This window comes from Pleurodeles waltl, chromosome 8 (genome assembly GCF_031143425.1).
Source record: "Pleurodeles waltl isolate 20211129_DDA chromosome 8, aPleWal1.hap1.20221129, whole genome shotgun sequence".
Lineage (NCBI taxonomy): Eukaryota > Metazoa > Chordata > Amphibia > Caudata > Salamandridae > Pleurodeles > Pleurodeles waltl.
This window is the reverse complement of record NC_090447.1, coordinates 987,697,414-987,716,744: the sequence shown is the minus strand read 5'-3', so window position 1 is coordinate 987,716,744 and position 19,331 is coordinate 987,697,414. Positions and strand designations below refer to the sequence as shown.

Here is a 19,331-nt window from a genome sequence, read left to right as displayed (position 1 = left end):
AATTTACAAATGTTCAAGATCAACTTCGAAACGGCTACAGGCTCCCGGGGAGGAGGGTGGGCGCATGTGAATCTGCAGCGTCTCATGCCACGAACAGATGTACACTGGGTAAGTGACATTTTCCGTTCGATGGCATGTGTAGCTGCAGATACACATGCTTTGCATAGACTAGTAAGCAGTTATCTCCCCAAAAGCGGTGGTTCAGCCTGTAGGACTTGAAGTTGTTTGAAATAAAGTTCGTAGTACTGCTTGTCCTACTGTGGCTTGTTGTGCTGTTAACACATCCACGCAGTAGTGTTTGGTAAACGTATGAGGCGTAGACCATGTAGCTGCCTTACATACTTCAGTTATTGGAATGTTTCCTAGAAAGGCCATGGTAGCACATTTCTTTCTAGTTGAGTGTGCCTTTGGTGTTATAGGCAGTTCTCTTTTTGCTTTGAGATAACAGGTTTGAATGCATTTAACTATCCATCTAGCAATGCCTTGTTTGGATATTGGGTTTCCTGTATGAGGTTTTTGGAAAGCAACGAACAATTGTTTCATTTTTCAAATTTGTTTTGTTCTGTCAATGTAGTACATTAACGCTCTTTTGATGTCTAATGTATGTAGTGCTCTTTCAGCTACAGAATCTGGCTCTGGAAAGAACACTGGTAGTTCTACTGTTTGATTCAAGTGGAACGGTGATATGACTTTTGGTAAGAACTTAGGATTTGTTCGTAAAACTACTTTATGCTTGTGTATTTGAATAAATGGTTCTTGTATGGTAAATGCTTGTATCTCACTTACTCTTCTTAGAGATGTGATGGCAATTAGAAATGCTACTTTCCATGTTAAGTATTGTATTTCACATGAGTGCATGGGTTCAAACGGTGGACCCATGAGTCGAGTTAAGACAAAGTTAAGGTTCCACGAAGGAACTGGTGGCGTCCTTGGTGGGATAATTCTTTTCAGACCCTCCATAAAAGCTTTTATGACTGGTATCTTAAATAGTGATGTTGAATGCGTAATTTGCAGATAAGCTGAAATAGCGGTGAGATGAATTTTAATAGATGAAAAAGCTAGCTTTGACTTTTGTAAGTGCAGTAGGTAGCTGACGATGTGTTTAGCAGATGCGTGTAAGGGTTGTATTTGTTTATTATGGCAGTAATAAACAACTCTTTTCTATTTATTTGCATAGCAATGTCTTGTGGTTGGTTTCCTAGCTTGTTTTATGACCTCCATACATTCTTGTGTGAGGTCCAGATGTCCGAATTCTAAGACTTCAGGAGCCAAATTGCTAGATTCATGGATGTTGGATTTGGGTGTCTGATCTGTTGTTTGTGTTGAGTTAACAGATCTGGTTTGTTTGGTAGTTTGACATGAGGCACTACTGAGAGGTCTAGTAGTGTTGTATACCAAGGTTGTCTTGCCCAAGTTGGTGCTATTAGTATGAGTTTGAGTTTGTTTTGACTCAATTTGTTTAACAGATATGGAAGGAGTGGGAGAGGGGGAAAAGCGTATGCAAATATCCCTGACCAACTCATCCATAATGCATTGCCCTGAGACTGATCCTGTGGGTATCTGGATGCGAAGTTTTGGCATTTTGCGTTTTCTTTTGTTGCAAATAGGTCTATTTGTGGTGTTCCCCATCTTTGGAAGTAGGTGTTTATTATTTGGGGGTGAATCTCCCATTCGTGGATCTGCTGGTGATCTCGAGAGAGATTGTCTGCTAACTGATTCTGAATCCCTGGAATATACTGTGCTATTAGGCGAATGCGGTTGTGAATCGCCCAATGCCATATTTTTTGTGCCAGGAGACACAACTGTGTTGAGTGTGTTCCTCCTTGTTTGTTCAGATAATACATTGTTGTCATGTTGTCTGTTTTGACAAGAATGTGTTTGTGTCTTATTATAGGTTGAAATGCTTTCAACGCTAGAAACACTGCCAGTAGTTCTAAGTGATTTATGTGAAACACTTTCTGCTGAGTGTCCCATTGTCCTTGGATGCTGTGTTGGTTGAGGTGTGCTCCCCACCCTATCATGGAGGCATCTGTCGTTATTACGTATTGAGGCACTGGGTCTTGGAAAGGCCGCCCTTGGCTTAAATTTATATTGTTCCACTATTGAAGCGAGGTGTATGTTTGGCGGTCTATCAACACTAGATCTAGAAGTTGACCCTGTGCCTGTGACCATTGTGATGCTAGGCACTGTTGTAAGGGCCGCATGTGCAAACTTGCGTTTGGGACAATGGCTATGCATGAGGACATCATGCCTAGTAGTTTCATCACCATCTTGACTTGTATCTTTTGTTTTGGATACATGGCCTTTATTACATTGTGAAATGCCTGTACCCTTTGCGGACTTGGAGTGGCAATCCCTTTTATTGTGTTGATTGTCGACCCCAAGTTTTGCTGTGTTTGACACGGCTGAAGGTGTGACTTTGTGTAGTTGAGTGAGAAACCTAGTTTGTGGAGGGTTTCTATGACATACTTTGTGTGTTGTGAACACCGTTCTTGCGTGTTGGTTTTGATTAACCAATCGTCTAGATACGGGAACACATGTATTTGCTGCCTTCTGATATGAGCAGCTACTACTGCCAGGCATTTTGTAAAAACTCTTGGCGCAGTTGTTATCCCGAATGGCAACACTTTGAATTGGTAATGTACCCCTTGGAATACAAACCTTAAGTACTTTCTGTGTGAAGGATGTATCGGTATATGGAAGTATGCATCCTTTAGGTCTAGTGTTGTCATGTAGTCTTGTTGTTTGAGCAGTGGGATTACGTCCTGTAATGTCACCATGTGAAAGTGATCCGATTTGATGAAGGTATTTAATGTTCTGAGATCTAATATGGGTCTTAGAGTCTTGTCCTTTTTGGGTATGAGAAAGTACAGAGAGTAAACTCCTGTTCCTTTTTGTTGAATTGGTACTAATTCTATTGCTCCCTTTTGTATCAACGCTTGGACCTCTAGTCCTAGAAGATCCATGTGTTGTTTTGACATATTGTGTGTTTTCGGTGGGACGTTTGGAGGGAATTTGAGAAATTCTATGCAATAACCATGCTGGATAATTGCTAGGACCCAAGTGTCTGTTGTTATTTCCTCCCAATGTTTGTAAAACTTGGTTAGTCTTCCCCCCACAGGTGTTAGGTGTTGGGGATTTGTGACATGGAAGTCACTGCTTGTTTTGAGGAGTTTTGGGACTTTGGAACTTCCCTCTACTCTTTTGGAATTGTCCCCCTCAATATTGTCCCCGAAAACTTCCCCGCTGATATTGGCTCTGATAAGTGGGCCTTGTTTGTGAGGTTGTGGGTTCTGTAGTTTGTCCTCGAAACCCCCCTCTAAACTGCATTTTGCGAAATGTGCCTCTGCTCTGTGGGGAGTAGAGTGCGCCCATGGCTTTGGCCGTATCAGTGTCTTTTTTAAGTTTTTCGATAGCAGTGTCCACCTCCGGCCCAAACAACTGCTGTCCGTTAAAAGGCATATTAAGCACGGCTTGTTGTATTTCCGGCTTGAATCCTGACGTACGCAACCATGCGTGTCTCCTTATGGTTACTGCTGTATTTACTGTCCTACCAGCTGTATCTGCTGCATCCATTGCTGACCGTATCTGATTATTTGAGATACTTTGTCCTTCCTCCACCACTTGTTGTGCCCTCTTCTGGAACTCCTTGGGTAAGTGTTCAATGAAATGTTGCATTTCGTCCCAATGAGCCCTATCATATCTTGCCAGCAGTGCCTGTGAGTTGGCAATACGCCATTGGTTGGCAGCTTGTGCTGCAACCCTTTTCCCCGCAGCGTCGAACTTGTGACTCTCCTTGTCTGGAGGTGGTGCGTCTCCTGAGGTGTGAGAGTTTGGTCTTTTGCAAGCTGCCCCTACTACCACAGAGTCTGGTGTTAATTGCTGCGTGATATATACAGGGTCTGTTGGAGGTGGCTTGAACTTTTTTTCTACTCTTGGAGTTATGGCCCTGCCCTTCACAGGCTCCTGAAACACCTGTTTGGAGTGTTTTAGCATTCCAGGTAGCATAGGTAAGCTTTGGTATTGGCTATGAGTTGAGGATAGTGTATTAAACAAAAAGTCATCCTCAATCGGTTCTGCGTGCAAGGTGACGTTATGAAATGCAGCTGCTCTTGACACCACCTGTGTATAAGCTGTACTGTCCTCAGGTGGCGACGGCCTAGCTGGGTAACAGTCTGGGCTGTTATCTGACACTGGTGCATCATAAAGATCCCATGCGTCGGGATCATCCTGACTCATTCCAGTATGAGTTGGGGATTGCATCAGTGGTGGAGTGGCTACCGGTGATGTGTACGTTGATGGTGGTGGGGATGGTGGCGGTGTTGTTTGTTTTGCCACCTTTGCCTGTGGCTGATTGTCCTTTTCTTGAAAAGCAAGTCTTCTTTTCATCCTAATTTGGGGAAGAGTACTTATCTTCCCTGTGTCCTTTTGGATGCGGAGCCTTCTCTGAGTGTAGTCTGGCTCCATTGACTGTAGTTCGTGTCTGAACTTATGTCCTTGCATTTGGGAGGACAGTCCCTGTTCTTCTGTGTAGGAACCTGATTTCGGTTCTGAGGCTGGATGTTTCGGAATGGAAATCTTTTCGGTAGCCTTTTTCGGCTCCGACGGCACCTTCTTTATTTTCGGCGTCCCGGTCTCTCGGTGCCGACTTGTTTCAGTGCCGCCCTCTCGGTGTCGAACTTGCTTGGTCCCGCTGTCTCGGGCTCGAGTTTGCTGTGTGCCGGTATCTCGACCGGAGTCGGATGACTTCGACACATGCGTGCCCTTTTTCGGTGCCGATGGTCGGTCACCTATTTTTCGGGTTAAGCCATGGCCTGCTGGCGGTGGCGTCCCCTGGGCTTTTGTGGTCTTCTCGTGAGTTTTGTGTGTCGACGTCTTACTCACGGTTTTAGGCGTCTCTTCGGGATCGAGCTCTTCCGAGTCCGATTCATGGATGGAGAAGCTTTCTTCTTCCTCCTCCAAATGTCTTTGTCCTGTCGGCGCCGACGCCATTTGCAGTCTTCTTGCTCTTCGGTCTCTTAGTGTCTTCCTCGACCGAAACGCTCAACCGGCTTCACAAGTATCTTCCTTGTGTTCTGGAGACAAACACAAGTTACAGACCAGGTGCTGATCTGTATACGGATACTTGTTGTGGCATTTGGGGCAGAAGCGGAATGGGGTCCGTTCCATCAGCCTTGAAGAGACACGTGGTCGGGCCGACCAGGCCCCGACGGGGGATCAAAAAAAAACCCGAAGGGCCACCGGAGCTCTTCAAAAGTCGGTGTTGATCTGTTGTAACTAACCCGATACCGAACGCAAACAATACCCAGTGTACATCTGTTCGTGGCATGTTGCGCTGCAGATTCACATGCTGTGCACTGTTCCTGCCATCTAGTGTTGGGCTCATTGTGAACCATGTTGGATAATTGATAGAACCCATGTGTCCGTGGTAATGTGTGCCTAATTGTTGTGGTATTTTGTTAACCCCCCCCCCCCAAATGTGTTGGGGAAGTGTGACATGGAAGTCACTGCTTGCTACTAGGGGTCTGCTTGGCAGGCTGAAAGCTTCCTCTTCCTCTTGGGAACTGTCCTCTGTAGGAACCACGAAACCCCCCTCTCTTATACTGGGACTGGTAAGTGGGTTTTGTTTGAGAGGTGGATGGTTCTGAGGGTTGGTGTCTAAACCCTCCCCTAAACTGTGGTTTCCTAAATGTTCCCCTGCTTTGAGAAGAATAGAGCACGCCCATGGCTTTGGCCGTGTCTGTGTCCTTTCTCATTTTCTCTATTGCGGTGTCCACCTCCGGCCCGAATAGTTGGTGTTGACTGAATGGCATATTCAATACCGCCTGCTGTATCTCTGGCTTAAAAATTTGAACTTCGCAGCCATGCATGCCTTCTAATGGTAACTGCTGTGTTAACAGTCCGTGACGCTGTATCAACAGAGTCTAGTGCAGAGCGGATCTGGTTGTTGGAGATGGCCTGTCCCTCCTCCACCACTTGTTGGGCACGTTTTTGATGCTCTTTTAGTAGATTTTGGATAATATCCTGCATCTCGTCCCAATGTGCTCTGTCGTAGCGGGCAAGGAGGGCTTGTGAGTTGGCGATACGCCACTGATTGGCCGCTTGCGATGCCACTCTTTCCCTTCCGCGTCGAACTTACGGATTTCTTTATCAGGGGGTGGTGCATCCCATGATGACTGAATTTGCCCGCTTTCTTGCAGCCCCCACTACAACTGAGTCAGGAGGAAGCTGCTGTGTAATAAACACAGGGTCTGGCGGGGCGGTTTGCATTTGTTCTCGACCATTGGCGTGATGGCTCTACCTTTTACTGGTTCTTGGAAAACCTGTTGTGCATGTTTAAGCATGCCTGGTAACATTGGCAGGCTTTGATAGGAAGCATGCGTGGATGCCAGAGTGTTAAATAGAAAGTCATCCTCCACGGTTCTGAATGCATTGTAACATTGTGAAATGTTGCTGCTCTGGCCAGTACCTGTGTGTAGGATGTGCTATCCTCTGGAGGTGAAGGTTTTGAAGGATAACACTCCGGACTGTTGTTCGAAACTGGTGGGTCGTATAGATCCTAGGGGTCCGCATCGTCCTGCGTCATCCCAGTATGTGTGGGTGACTGTGCCATTGGTGTACCCACTGGTGACAGTTGCTGTGATTGAAGTGGGGATGTTTGTGGTGAGAAATGTGGGGGTGGTGACTTTTCTCTAACCACCTTGGCTTTTGGCTGCATTTCAGTCTCATGAAAAGCCAGTTTTCTTTTGAACTTGAGCGGAGGGATGGTTTGTATTTTCCCTGTGTCTTTTTGGATTTGTAGCCTTGGTTGAGTTTGGTCAAGCTCTTCCAAATCCAGTTCCTGCTCAAATCTGCGCCTTTCCTTGAGCTGTTGAGAGAGCCCCTGCTCTTCCGTATAGGAAGCCTTTTTTGGCACCGATGCCGGTTTTTACGGTACTGAAACCCCGATGGATACTGTCGGTCTCGGCTCCGAGAGGCTTTTACGAGGTTTGCTCGACTCGACCACTCAATGTCGACTCTTTTCGGTGCCGGTTTCTCTACCCGAGTCAGAAGTCTTCGGCATTATTTTGGCCTTTTTCGGTGCCGATGATGGTATTTGGTCACCGCCTTTTTTGTGGGTTGAGCCATGGCCTTCCAGCAGTGGCGTCCCCGAGGCCTTTTGTTTCTTTATCTGACCTTAGGTCTGGGACGGGGCAGGTGTACTCACTTTTTGCACCGTTGTCGGTGGCCGATCCCCGTCGGAGTCATCCGAGTCCAAACCCTGAATGGAGATTCTCGTTTCTTCTTCCTCGACGTCGAGGTGTTGTGTCGGCTTCAACGCCATCTGTAAACGTCTTGCGTGCCTATCTCTTAGGGTCTTCTTGGATCGAAAAGTTCTGCAGGCCTCACAAGTATCCTCTCTGTGTTCGGGCGATAAACACAGGTTACAGACAAGATGCTGGTCTGTATAAGGATACTTGGCGTGACACGTCGGACAGAAACGGAAGGGGGTCCGGTCCATGAGTCTTCGACGAAGGGTGTGGTCGGGCCGACCAGGCCTTGGTTAAATGCGGAAGCCCCGAAGGGCCGCTGAAGCGGTCTTGTTGTCGGTGTCGATGTGTTTATAGTAAACCGGTCCCGAATGCAAACAATACTGACGGATTTTGATGAAGTTTTCCCGATTCGAATTACGGAGCGAAGAGGAACACGTCCGAACCCGATGGAGGAAAGAAAACAATCTAAGATGGAGTCGACGCCCACGTCTGACATCTAGTGTTGGGCTCGGAGTGTTACAAGTTGTTTTTCTTCGAAGAAGTGTTTTCGAGTCACGGGACCAAGTGACTCCTCCTCTCGGTCATACTGCGCTTGGTCATCGACTCCATTGTTAGATTGTTTACCCGCAAAAGAGTGTAGGAAGGAGTGATAGAGTATAATAATATAAATGTTGTATAGAAATAGTAAGCAAAAATAGATGTCCATGCAAATGTAAATGTATATACATTTGTACAAATTAGAAAAACTGCAACGACTACAGGCTTCCGGGGAGGAGGAAGGGTGCATGTGAATCTGCAGCACTACATGCCACTAACAGATTTACACTGGGTAAGTGACATTTTCCGTTTGATGGCATGTGTAGCTGCAGATACACATGCTATGCATAGACTAAAATGCAGTTACTCTCCCCATAAAACGTGGTGGCTAGCCTGTAGGAGTTGGAGTGGTTTGAAATAATGTTCTTAAGACAGCTCGACCAACATTGGCCTGTTGCTTTGAAAATACATCTACACAATAATGTTTTGTAAATGTATGAGGAGTAGACCATGTGGCAGCTTTAAATATGTCTGCCATTGGTATGTTTACTAATAATACCATAGATGCACCTTTTCTCCAAGAGGAATGAGCTTTAGGTGTGATTAAAAGTTTTTTTTCCCCTTAATGAAACATGTTTGTATACATTTAAAAATCCATCTTACTAACCCTTGTTTAGAGATAGGATTCCCTTTCTGTGGTTGTTGAAAGGCAACGAAAAGCTGTTTTGTTTTACTAAATTATTTGGTTCTATCTACATAGTATATTAGAGCTCTTTTAAGGTCAAGAGTATGAAGGGCTCTTTCTTCAACTGAGTCTGGCTGTGGAAAGAAGACTGGCAATTCCACTGTTTGGTTTATGTAAAAAGGTGATATTACTTTTGGCAGAAATTTGGGATTTGTTATAACTACAACTTTATGTTTGTGTACTTGGAAAAAAAGTTCTTCAAGAGTGAATGCTTGTATTTCACTAACTCTTCGCAATGAAGTAATGGCTACGAAGAAGGCAACTTTTCATGTTAAGAATTGTATCTCACAAGAATGCATGGGTTCAAAAGGTGGGCCCATGAGTCTGGCGAGTACAATATTTAGATTCCAAGTAGGAACAGTTGGTGACTAGGGTGAATAATATGTTTTAATCCTTCCATGAAGGATTTTATAACTGGAACTCTGAAAAGAGAGGTATATTGAATAGTCTGCAAGTATGCTGATATTGCAGTAAGATAGATTTTAATGGATGTGAAATCTAGATTTGATTTCTGCAAATGAAGTAGATAGCATACAATATCTTGTATTGATGCTGTAAGTGGATCAGTATTTTTAGATTGACAGTAGTAAACAAATCTTTTCCATTTGTTAGCATTGCATTGCCTAGTTGTAGGCTTACGTGCTTGTTTGAGAACTTCCAAGCATTCTAATGGAAGTTTTCAGTATCCAAATTCTATGACTTCAGGAGCCAAATGGCTAAGTTGAGAGCACTGGGATTTGGATGTCTGATTTGTGTTAACAAAACCGGTCTGTTTGGAAGTTTGGAGTGAGGTACTACTGACAGGTCTAGGAGTGTTGTGTACCAATGTTGCTGTGCCCACGTTGGGGCTATGAGTATCATGGTGAGAGAAGTCTGATGTTGTTTGTTGACCAGAAAGGGAAGTAGTGGGAGAGGGGGAAAAGCGTAAGCAAATATCCCTCACCAGTTGATCCATAGAGCATTTCCCTTGGATAGAGGATGTGGGTGTCTGGATGCAAAGTTTTGGCATTTTGTGTTTTCACTTGTTGCGAATAGGTCTATTTCTGGTGTTCCCCACTTGTGAAAGTACTGTTGAAGTACCTGGGAGTGAATCTCCCTTTCGTGTGTCTGTTGGTGCGCCCTGCTTAGGAGATCCGCTAGCACATTGCGTATTCCTGGAATGTATTCTGCTAATAGATTAATGTGATTGTGAATTGCCCATTTCCATAACATTTGGACTAGAAGGGACAGTTGAGATGAATGTATCACGCCTTGTTTCTTCAGGTAATACATGGTTGTCATATTGTCTGTTTTTATCAGAAAAATCTTGTTTTTCAGAAGTGGTTGAAACGCTTTTAGGGCAAGGAACCCAGCTAATAATTCTAAATGGTTTATGTGATTTTTTTTTTGTTTTGAATCCCCTTCCCCTTGAATAGTAAGGTTGTTGAGATGAGCTCCCCAACCCATCATTGATGCATCTGTTATTGTGGTCTGAGGCACAGGGCCTTGAAATGATCCCCGCCCCCCCCTCATTAAATTACTGAGATTCCACCACTGAAGGGACTTGGGTGTTTGGCGGTCCAACAACACTAGATCTTGTAATTGGCCCTGTGCTTGAGACCATTGCTGTGAGAGGCACTGTTGTGGTGTCCTCATGTTTTAGTCTTGCATGCAGTACTATTGTTATGCAGGATGCCATCATTCCTAATAGTTTCATGATAAATCTTACAGTGTATTATTGATTTGTCTGCATTTGTGGTATGAGATTTTGGAAGGCTTGTATCCTTTGTGTATTTGGATAGGCTAAGGCTTTTTGCATATTTAAAATAGCACCTAGGTAAGGATGCACCTGTGCTGGCTGAAGATGGGATTTTTGGTAGTTGAGAGTAAACAGTATGCAGGGTCTCTATTACGTATTGAGTGTGTTGTTGGCATTGTATAAAATTGCTTGATTTTATTAGACAATTGTCTAGATATGGAAAGACATGTAAGTATTGCCTTCTTAGATAGGCTGCCACTACCGCTAGACATTTTTGTGAATAACCTTGGAGCTGGTGTTATTCCAAAAGGTAGAACTTTGAATTGATAACGTTTTCCTGCTATCACAAACCTTCGGTATTTTCTGTGAGCAGGATGGATGGGTTTATGGAAATACTCATCTTTGAGGTCTAGTGCAGTCATGTAATCCTGCTTTTGTAGTAGTGGGATGACGTCCTGCAGAGTTACCATGTGAAAGTGTTCTGACAGGATATATAGATTTAGGGATCTGAGGTCTAGGATAGGCCTGAGAGTACCATCCCTTTCTGGGAATGAGAAAGTATAGTGAGTATACTCCTGTTCCTTGTTGAGAACGTGGAACTAATTCTATTGCTTGTTTTAGTAGCAACGATTGTACTTCTTGCTGTAATAGAAGATTGTGTTCTGGGGACAGCTTGTGGTAGCGTGGAGGAACGTTTGGAGGGGTAGAAACCAATCCTAGGCAATAGCAATTGCGGATAATTGACAACACCTAATGATGTGTGGTGATGTATTGCAAATGGGAGTGGAATTGCTGCAGGCTTCCTACCCCCCCAACAGGAGATGTGTGGGGTTGAGGGATGGCAAATAAGTCGCTATTTAGATGGGGTAGTGGCTTGTTTTGAAGTTTGGAACTTGCCTCGGTTTCTAAAGTATTGGCCTCTGTAAGACCCTCTAAATCCCCCCTTTGTGGTACTGCTGTTGCCCTTGCTTTGCCTGGGAGGTAGAAGCCTCAGTGGGTTGTGGCTTGAATCCTCCTCTGAACTATTGTCTGCAAAAGGAGCCTCTATGGGGTGTTGTGTATAATGCTCCCATTGCTTTGGCAGTGTCAGAGTCTTTCCTCAGTTTTTCTATGGCTGTATCGACTTCAGGACCAAACAATTGTTTTTTTATTAAAAGGCATGTTGAGCACTGTTGGATTTCTGGTTTAAAACCAGAAGAACATAGCCATGCATGTCTACGTATAGTAATGGCAGTATTGACAATTCTAGCTGCTGTACCTGCAGCATCAAGGGCAGACCGAATTAGATTTCTTATGTATTGACCCTCTTTCACAATTTACTGTGCCCTTTTTTGGTGTTCCTTTGGGAGGTGCTGTAGAAGTTCCTTCATCTCGTCTCAGTGGGCTCTATTGTACCTTGCTAGCAAGGCTTGCGAATTGGCAATTCGCCATTAGTTGGCAGCCTGTGTGGCTACCCTCTTGCCAGCAGCATCGAATTTGCTACTCTCCTTTTATCAGGGGGAGGAGCATCCCCTGATGACTGGCTATTGGCCCTTTTTCTGGCCACACTTACCACCACTGAGTCTGGGGGAACTTGGCGTGTAATATAATCAGGCCCTGTAGAAGCAGGTTTATACTTTTTATCAATGCGTGGAGTTATTACTCTAGCTTTGACTGGGTCACTAAATATTTGATCTGCATGTTTAACCATGCCAGGTAGCAGAGGAAGGCATTGATATCTTGAGTGGGTGGAGGATACAGTGTTAAACAGAAAATCCTCTTCTAGGGGCTCAGTGTGCATAAGCACCCCATGGTATGCTGCTGCCCTGTAAACAACCTGCGTGTATGCAGTAGTGTCCTCTGGTGGAGAAGACTTAGAAGAGAATAAATCAGGGTAATTGTCAGGAATAGGATCTGGGTCGTATAGATCCCAAGGATCAACTGTATCACCATGTGAATATTGCGAATGAGTTGGGGAAGGTAAAGGTGGTGGGCTAGTGGGTAGAGACGAAAAATAAAGTTGTGGTGAATGAGGGGGAGAAGTATGGACAGGTACTGGCTTCTCCTTCTGTTTATAAATTTTTGCTGGTGGTTGAGCAGTGTCTAATTGTTCTTGAAAGGCCAGCTTCCTTTTGGCTGGTAGAGGAAGTACAGTAACTATTCTGCCAGTCTCTTTATGGATGTGGATCCTTGATTGTCTTTCATCTATAACCTCAAGGATAGGTTGAATTTCAGTGTCCTCATCAGAAGGTCTATAAGACTGTTCATGCAGTGACTTTGAGCCTTGTCTAAGACGGCTCGAAACTCCTTGCTCTTCTGAATAATAAGATTTTTTTGGCTCAGAAGATGGTAGCTTTTTCGGTACCGAAATTGCAGCCAGTTGTTTCGGCTCTGAAGCAAGCAGGGCGTCGAGGCTTTGACTCTGAGGAGTGAGGACGCTTGCTTGAGTCCAAAGTAGAACTCTAATGGATTTAGTTGACTCCGATATCGACAGAGGAGTGAGCTTTTTCGACGCCGAACCCAAAGGTCGGTCGACAAGAGTCTTTTTTCGGGTTGAACCATGGCTCTTTGGCAGTGGTGAACCCAAGGCCTTCGATGATTTTTTTTATAACTGGGCGTAGGGGCAGACGTACTCACGTGCTGTTCTGCAGTGATAGGCGTATCTTCTTCTGATTCTTGTTCAGAGTCTGTGTCTCTGATGGAGCCCACTGTCTGTGCCTTTTCTTCCTCCATGATGTTGAGATGTTCCGTACTCTTCTACGCCACTTCCAATCTTCTGGCTCTCCGATCACGCAGGGTCATCTTGGATGGAAACCATCGACAGGCCTCACAATCTTCTTCTTTGTGATTGGGAGAAAGACACAGATTACAAACAAAGTGTTGATCTGTGTAGGAAAATTCTGCGTGGCATCGACGTCAAAATCAAAATGGAGTCCGATCCATCAGGCTTTGACTCGGTAGGCCCGAACAGGCCCGAGTCAGGCGGGCAAAATCTAGATTCCGACAGTACTATTGGTTTGAGGCTAGGTGGAAAACGCAATTGAAACAATACCGACGATTAAGGGAGTTTTTTTCAAAGTTTCCGATTCTAAATCCCAGAGCGAGAGGAAAGAAGTCTGAACCCGACAGCAGACAGAAAACAATCTAACAATGGAGTCGATGAACATGTGCAGTATGACCGAGAGGAGGAGTCACTTGAGATCCTGTGAGTCCGAAAAGACTTCTTCGAAGAAAAACAACTTGTAACACTCCTAGCCCAACACTAGATGGCAGAATAATGCACAGCATGTGTATCTGCAGCTGCACATGCCATCGAACGTGTGTGTGTGTGTGTGTGTGTGTGTGTGTAGGAAGGGTGTCAGGTGTGTGGGGGGGGGGTGAGATCTCAGCAGGATTCTGCTTCTGTGGAAAGCATTTGTAATTTCAAGATCACAAAAAGCTTTCAGTAGTCCATGTTTACAGATTTGTATTTTGGATCACAATTTACAATATGTGCATCCAGTTACTGCAAAGATTCATGTTTTTGAGGGAATATGGGCAAGCTTTTGTAGACTGATTAAACGTTTTTGCTAAACCATTTATAGCATTTTTGAAGGCCACGGAAAACTTTTGGGGTCTACTACAGATTTTTTTAAAAGACTAATTTTAGTGTGTCTAAAAGAAATTACAGTTTGCAAAGATCATATTTGGCATTTGTGCACAGTAAAAACAGTCTGGAAGAAAATTAACTCAACATCCTTACCAACCACATCTCAAATGTGGTCCTTCATTTTTCCCCGCCAGCAACAGCACTCTCCTAGAACGCACATGTGGCCCAAAGTGCTGACTGCCCATTTAAAAGTACACCTGCCCCTGCCATTTTCAATATTCCTATTATGTCATTATTCACATAGGATTCATATAGAATATCATCAAAAAGCCCTTGCTGCCATCCTCACAGTTTCACCAAATACCTTTATCTTTGCACGATATCCCAAACATCTTCACCTGCCCACCTCTCAGTCTCAAACTCCAACTCTTCCTAGTTAATTCAAAATATCTACTCAGATTTAACTATCACACCAACTTCATAACCGGCTGAAAAATCAGACCCAGCCTACCTCAAATAAATCTTAAAAGAGCTTCTGCAGTCTTGTTCACAAATAAGCCCCCATCCATTATAAATCGAGTTTTTCATGGCATGGATATAGGCCTTTGTCCATTAGCCCACTAAAGCCCGGATGAAGGTGCAAAAGGGCTGCCTCCGGGTGGAAGAAGCCAAAGATTCTGCAACAACGAAAAGGGCTAGGAACTTCTCCTTTGGATGGAAGTTGTCCCACGTCGTGCTGGAGGTTGCAGAAGTGTTTCCAGGCAGAAATACCGCAAACAAGCCTTGCTAGCTGCAAGAGTCGCGGTAGCGAATTTTGGGTGCTGCTGGGGACCAGGAAGGACCAGGATGTCGCCCTTTGGAGGAGGAGACAGAGGGGGCGCGCAGCAACTCAGAGAGCCCCCAAAGAAGCAGGCAACACCCGCAGAAGTACCGGAATAGGCACTTAGAAGATCAGAGGACAGCAGTCGACTCAGTCACAAAGGATGGTCCCACGACGTCAGAGTCCAACTCAGCGAGTTGGGCAATGCAGGACGGAGTGCTGGGGACCCAGGCTAGACTGTGCACAAAGGAATCCTTGGAGAAGTGCACAGAAACAGGAGCAGCTGCAAATTACGCAGTACACAGGTTTGCTGTCTGGTGTGGGGAAGCAAGGACTTACCTCCACCAACTTTGGGCAGAAGGGCCACTGGACTGTGGGAGACACTTGGACCCAGCTCCTGTGTTCCAGGGACCACGCTCGTCAGGATGAAAGGGGACCCAAAGGACCGGTGATGCAGAAGTTTGGTGTCTGCATTGGCAGGGGGAAGATTCCGTCGACCCACGGGAGATTTCTTCTTGCCTTCCAGTGCAGGGTGAAGGCAGACAGCCCTCAGAGCATGCCCCACCAGGAAACAGTTGAGAAAGCCGGAAGGATGAGGTGCTACAATGTTGCTGGTAGTCATCTTGCTACTTTGTTGCGGTTTTGCAGGCGTCCTGGAACAGTCAGCGGTCGATCCTTGGCAGAAGTCGAAGAGGGAAGTGCAGAGGAACTCTGGTGAGCTCTTGCATTCGTTATCTGAGAAATAGCCCAGAGGAGAGACCCTAAATAGCCAGAAAAGGAGCTTTGGAACTAAGAAAGGAGGCTTGGCTGCTGAAAGAGGTAAGCACCTATCAGGAGGGGTCTCTGACGTCACCTGCTGGCACTGGCCACTAAGAGTTGTCCATTGTGCCCCAACACCTCTAAATCCAAGATAGCAGAGGTCTGGGACACACTGGAGGAGCTCTGGGCACCTCCCCTGGGAGGTGCAGGTCAGGGGAGTGGTCACTCCCCTTTCCTTTGTCCAGTTTCACGCCAGAGCAGGGCTGGGGGATCCCTGAACCGGTGTAGACTGACTTATGCAGAGATGGGCACCATCTGTGCCCATCAAAGCATTTCCAGAGGCTGGGGGAGGCTACTCCTCCCCAGCCCTTCACACCTATTTCCAAAGGGAGAGGGTGTAACACCCTCTCTCAGAGGAAATCCTTTGTTCTGCCTTCCTTGGACTGGGCTGCCCAGGCCCCAGAGGGGCAGAAACCTGTCTGAGGGGTTGGCAGCAGCGGAGACCCCGGAAAGGCAGTTTGGCAGTACCCGGGTTCTGTGCTAGAGACCCGAGGATGCATGGAATTGTCCCCCCAATACCAAAATGGTACTGGGGTGACAATTCCATGATCCTAGACATCTTCCATGTCCGGATTACCATTGTGACGCTACATAAAGGTAGTGACCTATTATATAGTGCACGCATGTAATGGTGTCCCTGCGGAGAATTTGCCCTAAAGAATGTGGGGGCACCTTGGCTAGTGCCAGGGTGCCTACACACTAAGTAACTTGGCACCTAACCTTCACCAAGTGAGGGTTAGACATATAGGCGACTTATAAGTTACTTATGTGCAGTGAAAAATGGCTGTGAAATAACGTGGATGTTATCTCACTCAGGCTGCAGTGGCAGTCCTGTGTAAGAATTGTCTGAGCTCCCTATGGGTGGCAAAAGAAATGCTGCAGCCCCTAGGGATCTCCTGGAACCCCAATACCCTGGGTACTTAGGTACCATATACAAGGGAATTATAAAGGTGTTCCAGTGTGCCAATGAGCATTGGTAAAATTAGTCACTAGCCTGCAGTGACAATTGTAAAAGCAGAGAGAGCATAAACACTGAGTTTCTTTTTAGCAGAGCCTCTGTGATAGTTAGGCACCACACAGGGAACACATATAGGCCACAAACTTATGAGCACTGGGGTCCTGGCTAGCAGGATCCCAATGACACATATCAAACATACTGACAACATAGGGTTCTCACTATGAGCACCGGTGCCCTGGCTAGCAGGAACCCAGTGAGACAATAAAAACACCCTGACATATACTCACAAACAGGCCAAAAGTGGGGGTAACAAGGCTAGAAAGAGGCTACCTTCCTACATGAGTTTACTGGCTATTGACATAGTGAGATGTCGGGGATTTCACAAGCCAGGAAAGAAAACAGTGAAAGGATCATCCTACCATGGGCAATAGAAATAGGTATACACATTTTGAAACCCAGCATTATACAAGGCAAAATATTGCACACTAGGGACAGAGCTTACCTTGTAGTGTGTTACGCCTGCTGGCTTGTAGGGGTGTTCACTCTCTAAGACTGCATAGTGATTGGAGGTAGTGCAAGCAGAGAGCTGCTCAGGTTGGTTTCCAGTGGTACTGTCAGTAGACTGATTGGGATTGAAGGCAGGCGGAGAATATTTCTGGTTCAAAATGGCTACCGAAGGAAGTAACTGTTGAACTAGCCCAAAAACTTCAACAGCAGCCTGCAAGGTTAAAGTTTAGTTCAGGGAAGAAGAGTAAAGTAAATCAATTACAAACTGCAAGAAATGAAGTTATACATTGAATGCATTCAAATAATGAACAAAACCAACATCAGCAATAGTCTGAGGGAATATAGTTTTCTTTTATCTTACTACATGCACATTTACACAAAAATCCACTTGACATTTCTACCAGTTGAAAAAAATGCAACTAAGACTTTAGGTAGAATTGATCAACTATTGTTACACTACATGCCTAAAGACAAAAGTTTAATGATTACCAAGATCAGGATGTTCAAGCTATTTAGCCTGTAGGCCACTTGATGCAATAAGGGGAACTGTATTAAGGACTAAAACAACGGGTGTGGTATCCAATAAGACTAATATTCTTTTAGGCAATGGCAAAACAAAGCAATAGAACCATCTTAAAGCCATACATGAGTTATGCAAGACTGCCTCCTGAGATTATGAGAAAGCTAGAAAAAAGGGCAGGCAATTGCAAGAGTAGGAATCAAGGTGTGACAGAAGGAAGAGGTGACTTGCACATACAAGTGCCTTGCTAACCATACGCTGAACTACAATCACACAGGAATATTGGGGTCACGAATGAGTATAAAGGGCTTTATGTTATTCTTAAAATGAATAAAATCTTTCCTGAAAGAACATTTCAAAATGCAAATCTAGACTCAAACTAAAAATGAAGAAGCTGCAATTAGAAGGCACATCACAGTCACAGCATCAGTCATAGGATTTTCTGAATTAAAATGCAAATTAAATGAAGACACACAACTACTATACAATGCAGTTAAATGTATTTTAGTTGCTTACCTTAGGAATCGCTGCAGCCACTGGTCCTATATGTGCAATAATAAGAGGAAGCAGCATAGAAAACAGACTGGAAGAGCTAAGTAGTTCTGGAATGTCTTCAGCTGGAAAAGAAATTAAAACAATATAAACCCTGCTGCATTATTAATCATGTAAGGTATAGGATTCGTCCTGAATCCTAGATATATTTTAGGCATTTAGGGGGTGATTCTGACCCCGGCGGTACTAGACCGCCGGGGCCAGGGTCGGCGGGAGCACCGCCAACAGGCTGGCGGTGCCCCGCAGGGCATTCTGACCGCAGCGGTTTGGCCGCGGTCAGAAGAGGAAAACCGGCGGTCTCCCGCCGGTTTTCCGCTGCCCTTCTGAATCCTCAATGGCGGCGCAGCTCGCTGCGCCGCCATGGGGATTCAGACACCCCATACCGCCATCCTGTTCCTGGCGGTTCGCCCGCCAGGAACAGGATGGCGGTATGGGGTGTCGTGGGGCCCCTGGGGGCCCCACTTTGAATTTCACTGTCTGCATTGCAGACAGTGAAATTCGCGACGGGTGCAACTGCACCCGTCGCACCTTCCCACTCCGCCGGCTCCATCCGGAGCCGGCTTCCTCGTGGGAAGGGTGTTTCCCACTGGGCTGGCGGGCAGCCTTTTGGCGGTCGCCCGCCAGCCCATTGGGAAACCCAGAATCACCGCAGCGGTCTTATGACCGCGGAGCGGTGTTCTGGAGGGGGGAACTCTGGCGGGCGGCCTCCGCCGCCCGTCAGAGTTAGAATCACCCCCTTACTGTCTACAAATAAACCCAGAAAGGAGCTTTAGAAGAAAGTGAAGCAGAATACATTGCTCATTAGTAAATGCTGGGATACAGCTCCTTCACGAGTTAGTTTCATACGCGGTGTACACTTAAGTTATGTAGCAGTTTGGGTCAGAAGAACACCTTTTTCATTTAAGTTCTTGGGGTTTCCATTTGTGAGTCCCTATAACTAGACCCTTAGTGTTGCTGGGAGCCACCAAAACCTCTGCTCTCTGGTCTACCTTCATACACTGGAAGATTAATAAAACATTCAGATGAAGATAGGCACATGTTCACTTTTCTTGCTAAGAAGGTGACATGTCATTGTTGTGTTCTGGCCCAAGCTACTCCCCTCAAGGGATTCATCCAGCACAACAGGGTTTAAATATGCCACAGGCATGGGCAGGCACCTGTATAGGAAGAGTACGTCATAACTGCTATGAGAGCTACTTTCAAGTAAATTAATGTGTTTCTTGTTCCCTGGACACAAGAAGTGCACTGAGGCCCAGCCCAGATCACTAGAGACTAGGCAGCTGGCCAATCATGTTCAGGCTTCCCTAAAGTAGA

The 19,331-nt window shown here is 45.5% G+C and overlaps 1 protein-coding gene across 17 annotated transcripts in view; it reads right to left on the bottom strand.

The window, feature by feature from the left end:
• MYCBP2 (MYC binding protein 2) overlaps nt 1–19,331 on the bottom strand; it is a 1,769,078-nt gene that overhangs the window by 948,272 nt on the left and 801,475 nt on the right. For all 17 annotated transcript variants that reach the window (XM_069205243.1, XM_069205245.1, XM_069205247.1 and 14 more), the window contains 2 exons: nt 17,982–18,082; nt 16,941–17,156 (listed from right to left, as the gene is read on the bottom strand). In XM_069205243.1, coding sequence (XP_069061344.1) covers nt 16,941–17,156; nt 17,982–18,082 — 317 coding nt within the window. The remainder of the gene's footprint in view (nt 1–16,940; nt 17,157–17,981; nt 18,083–19,331) is intronic.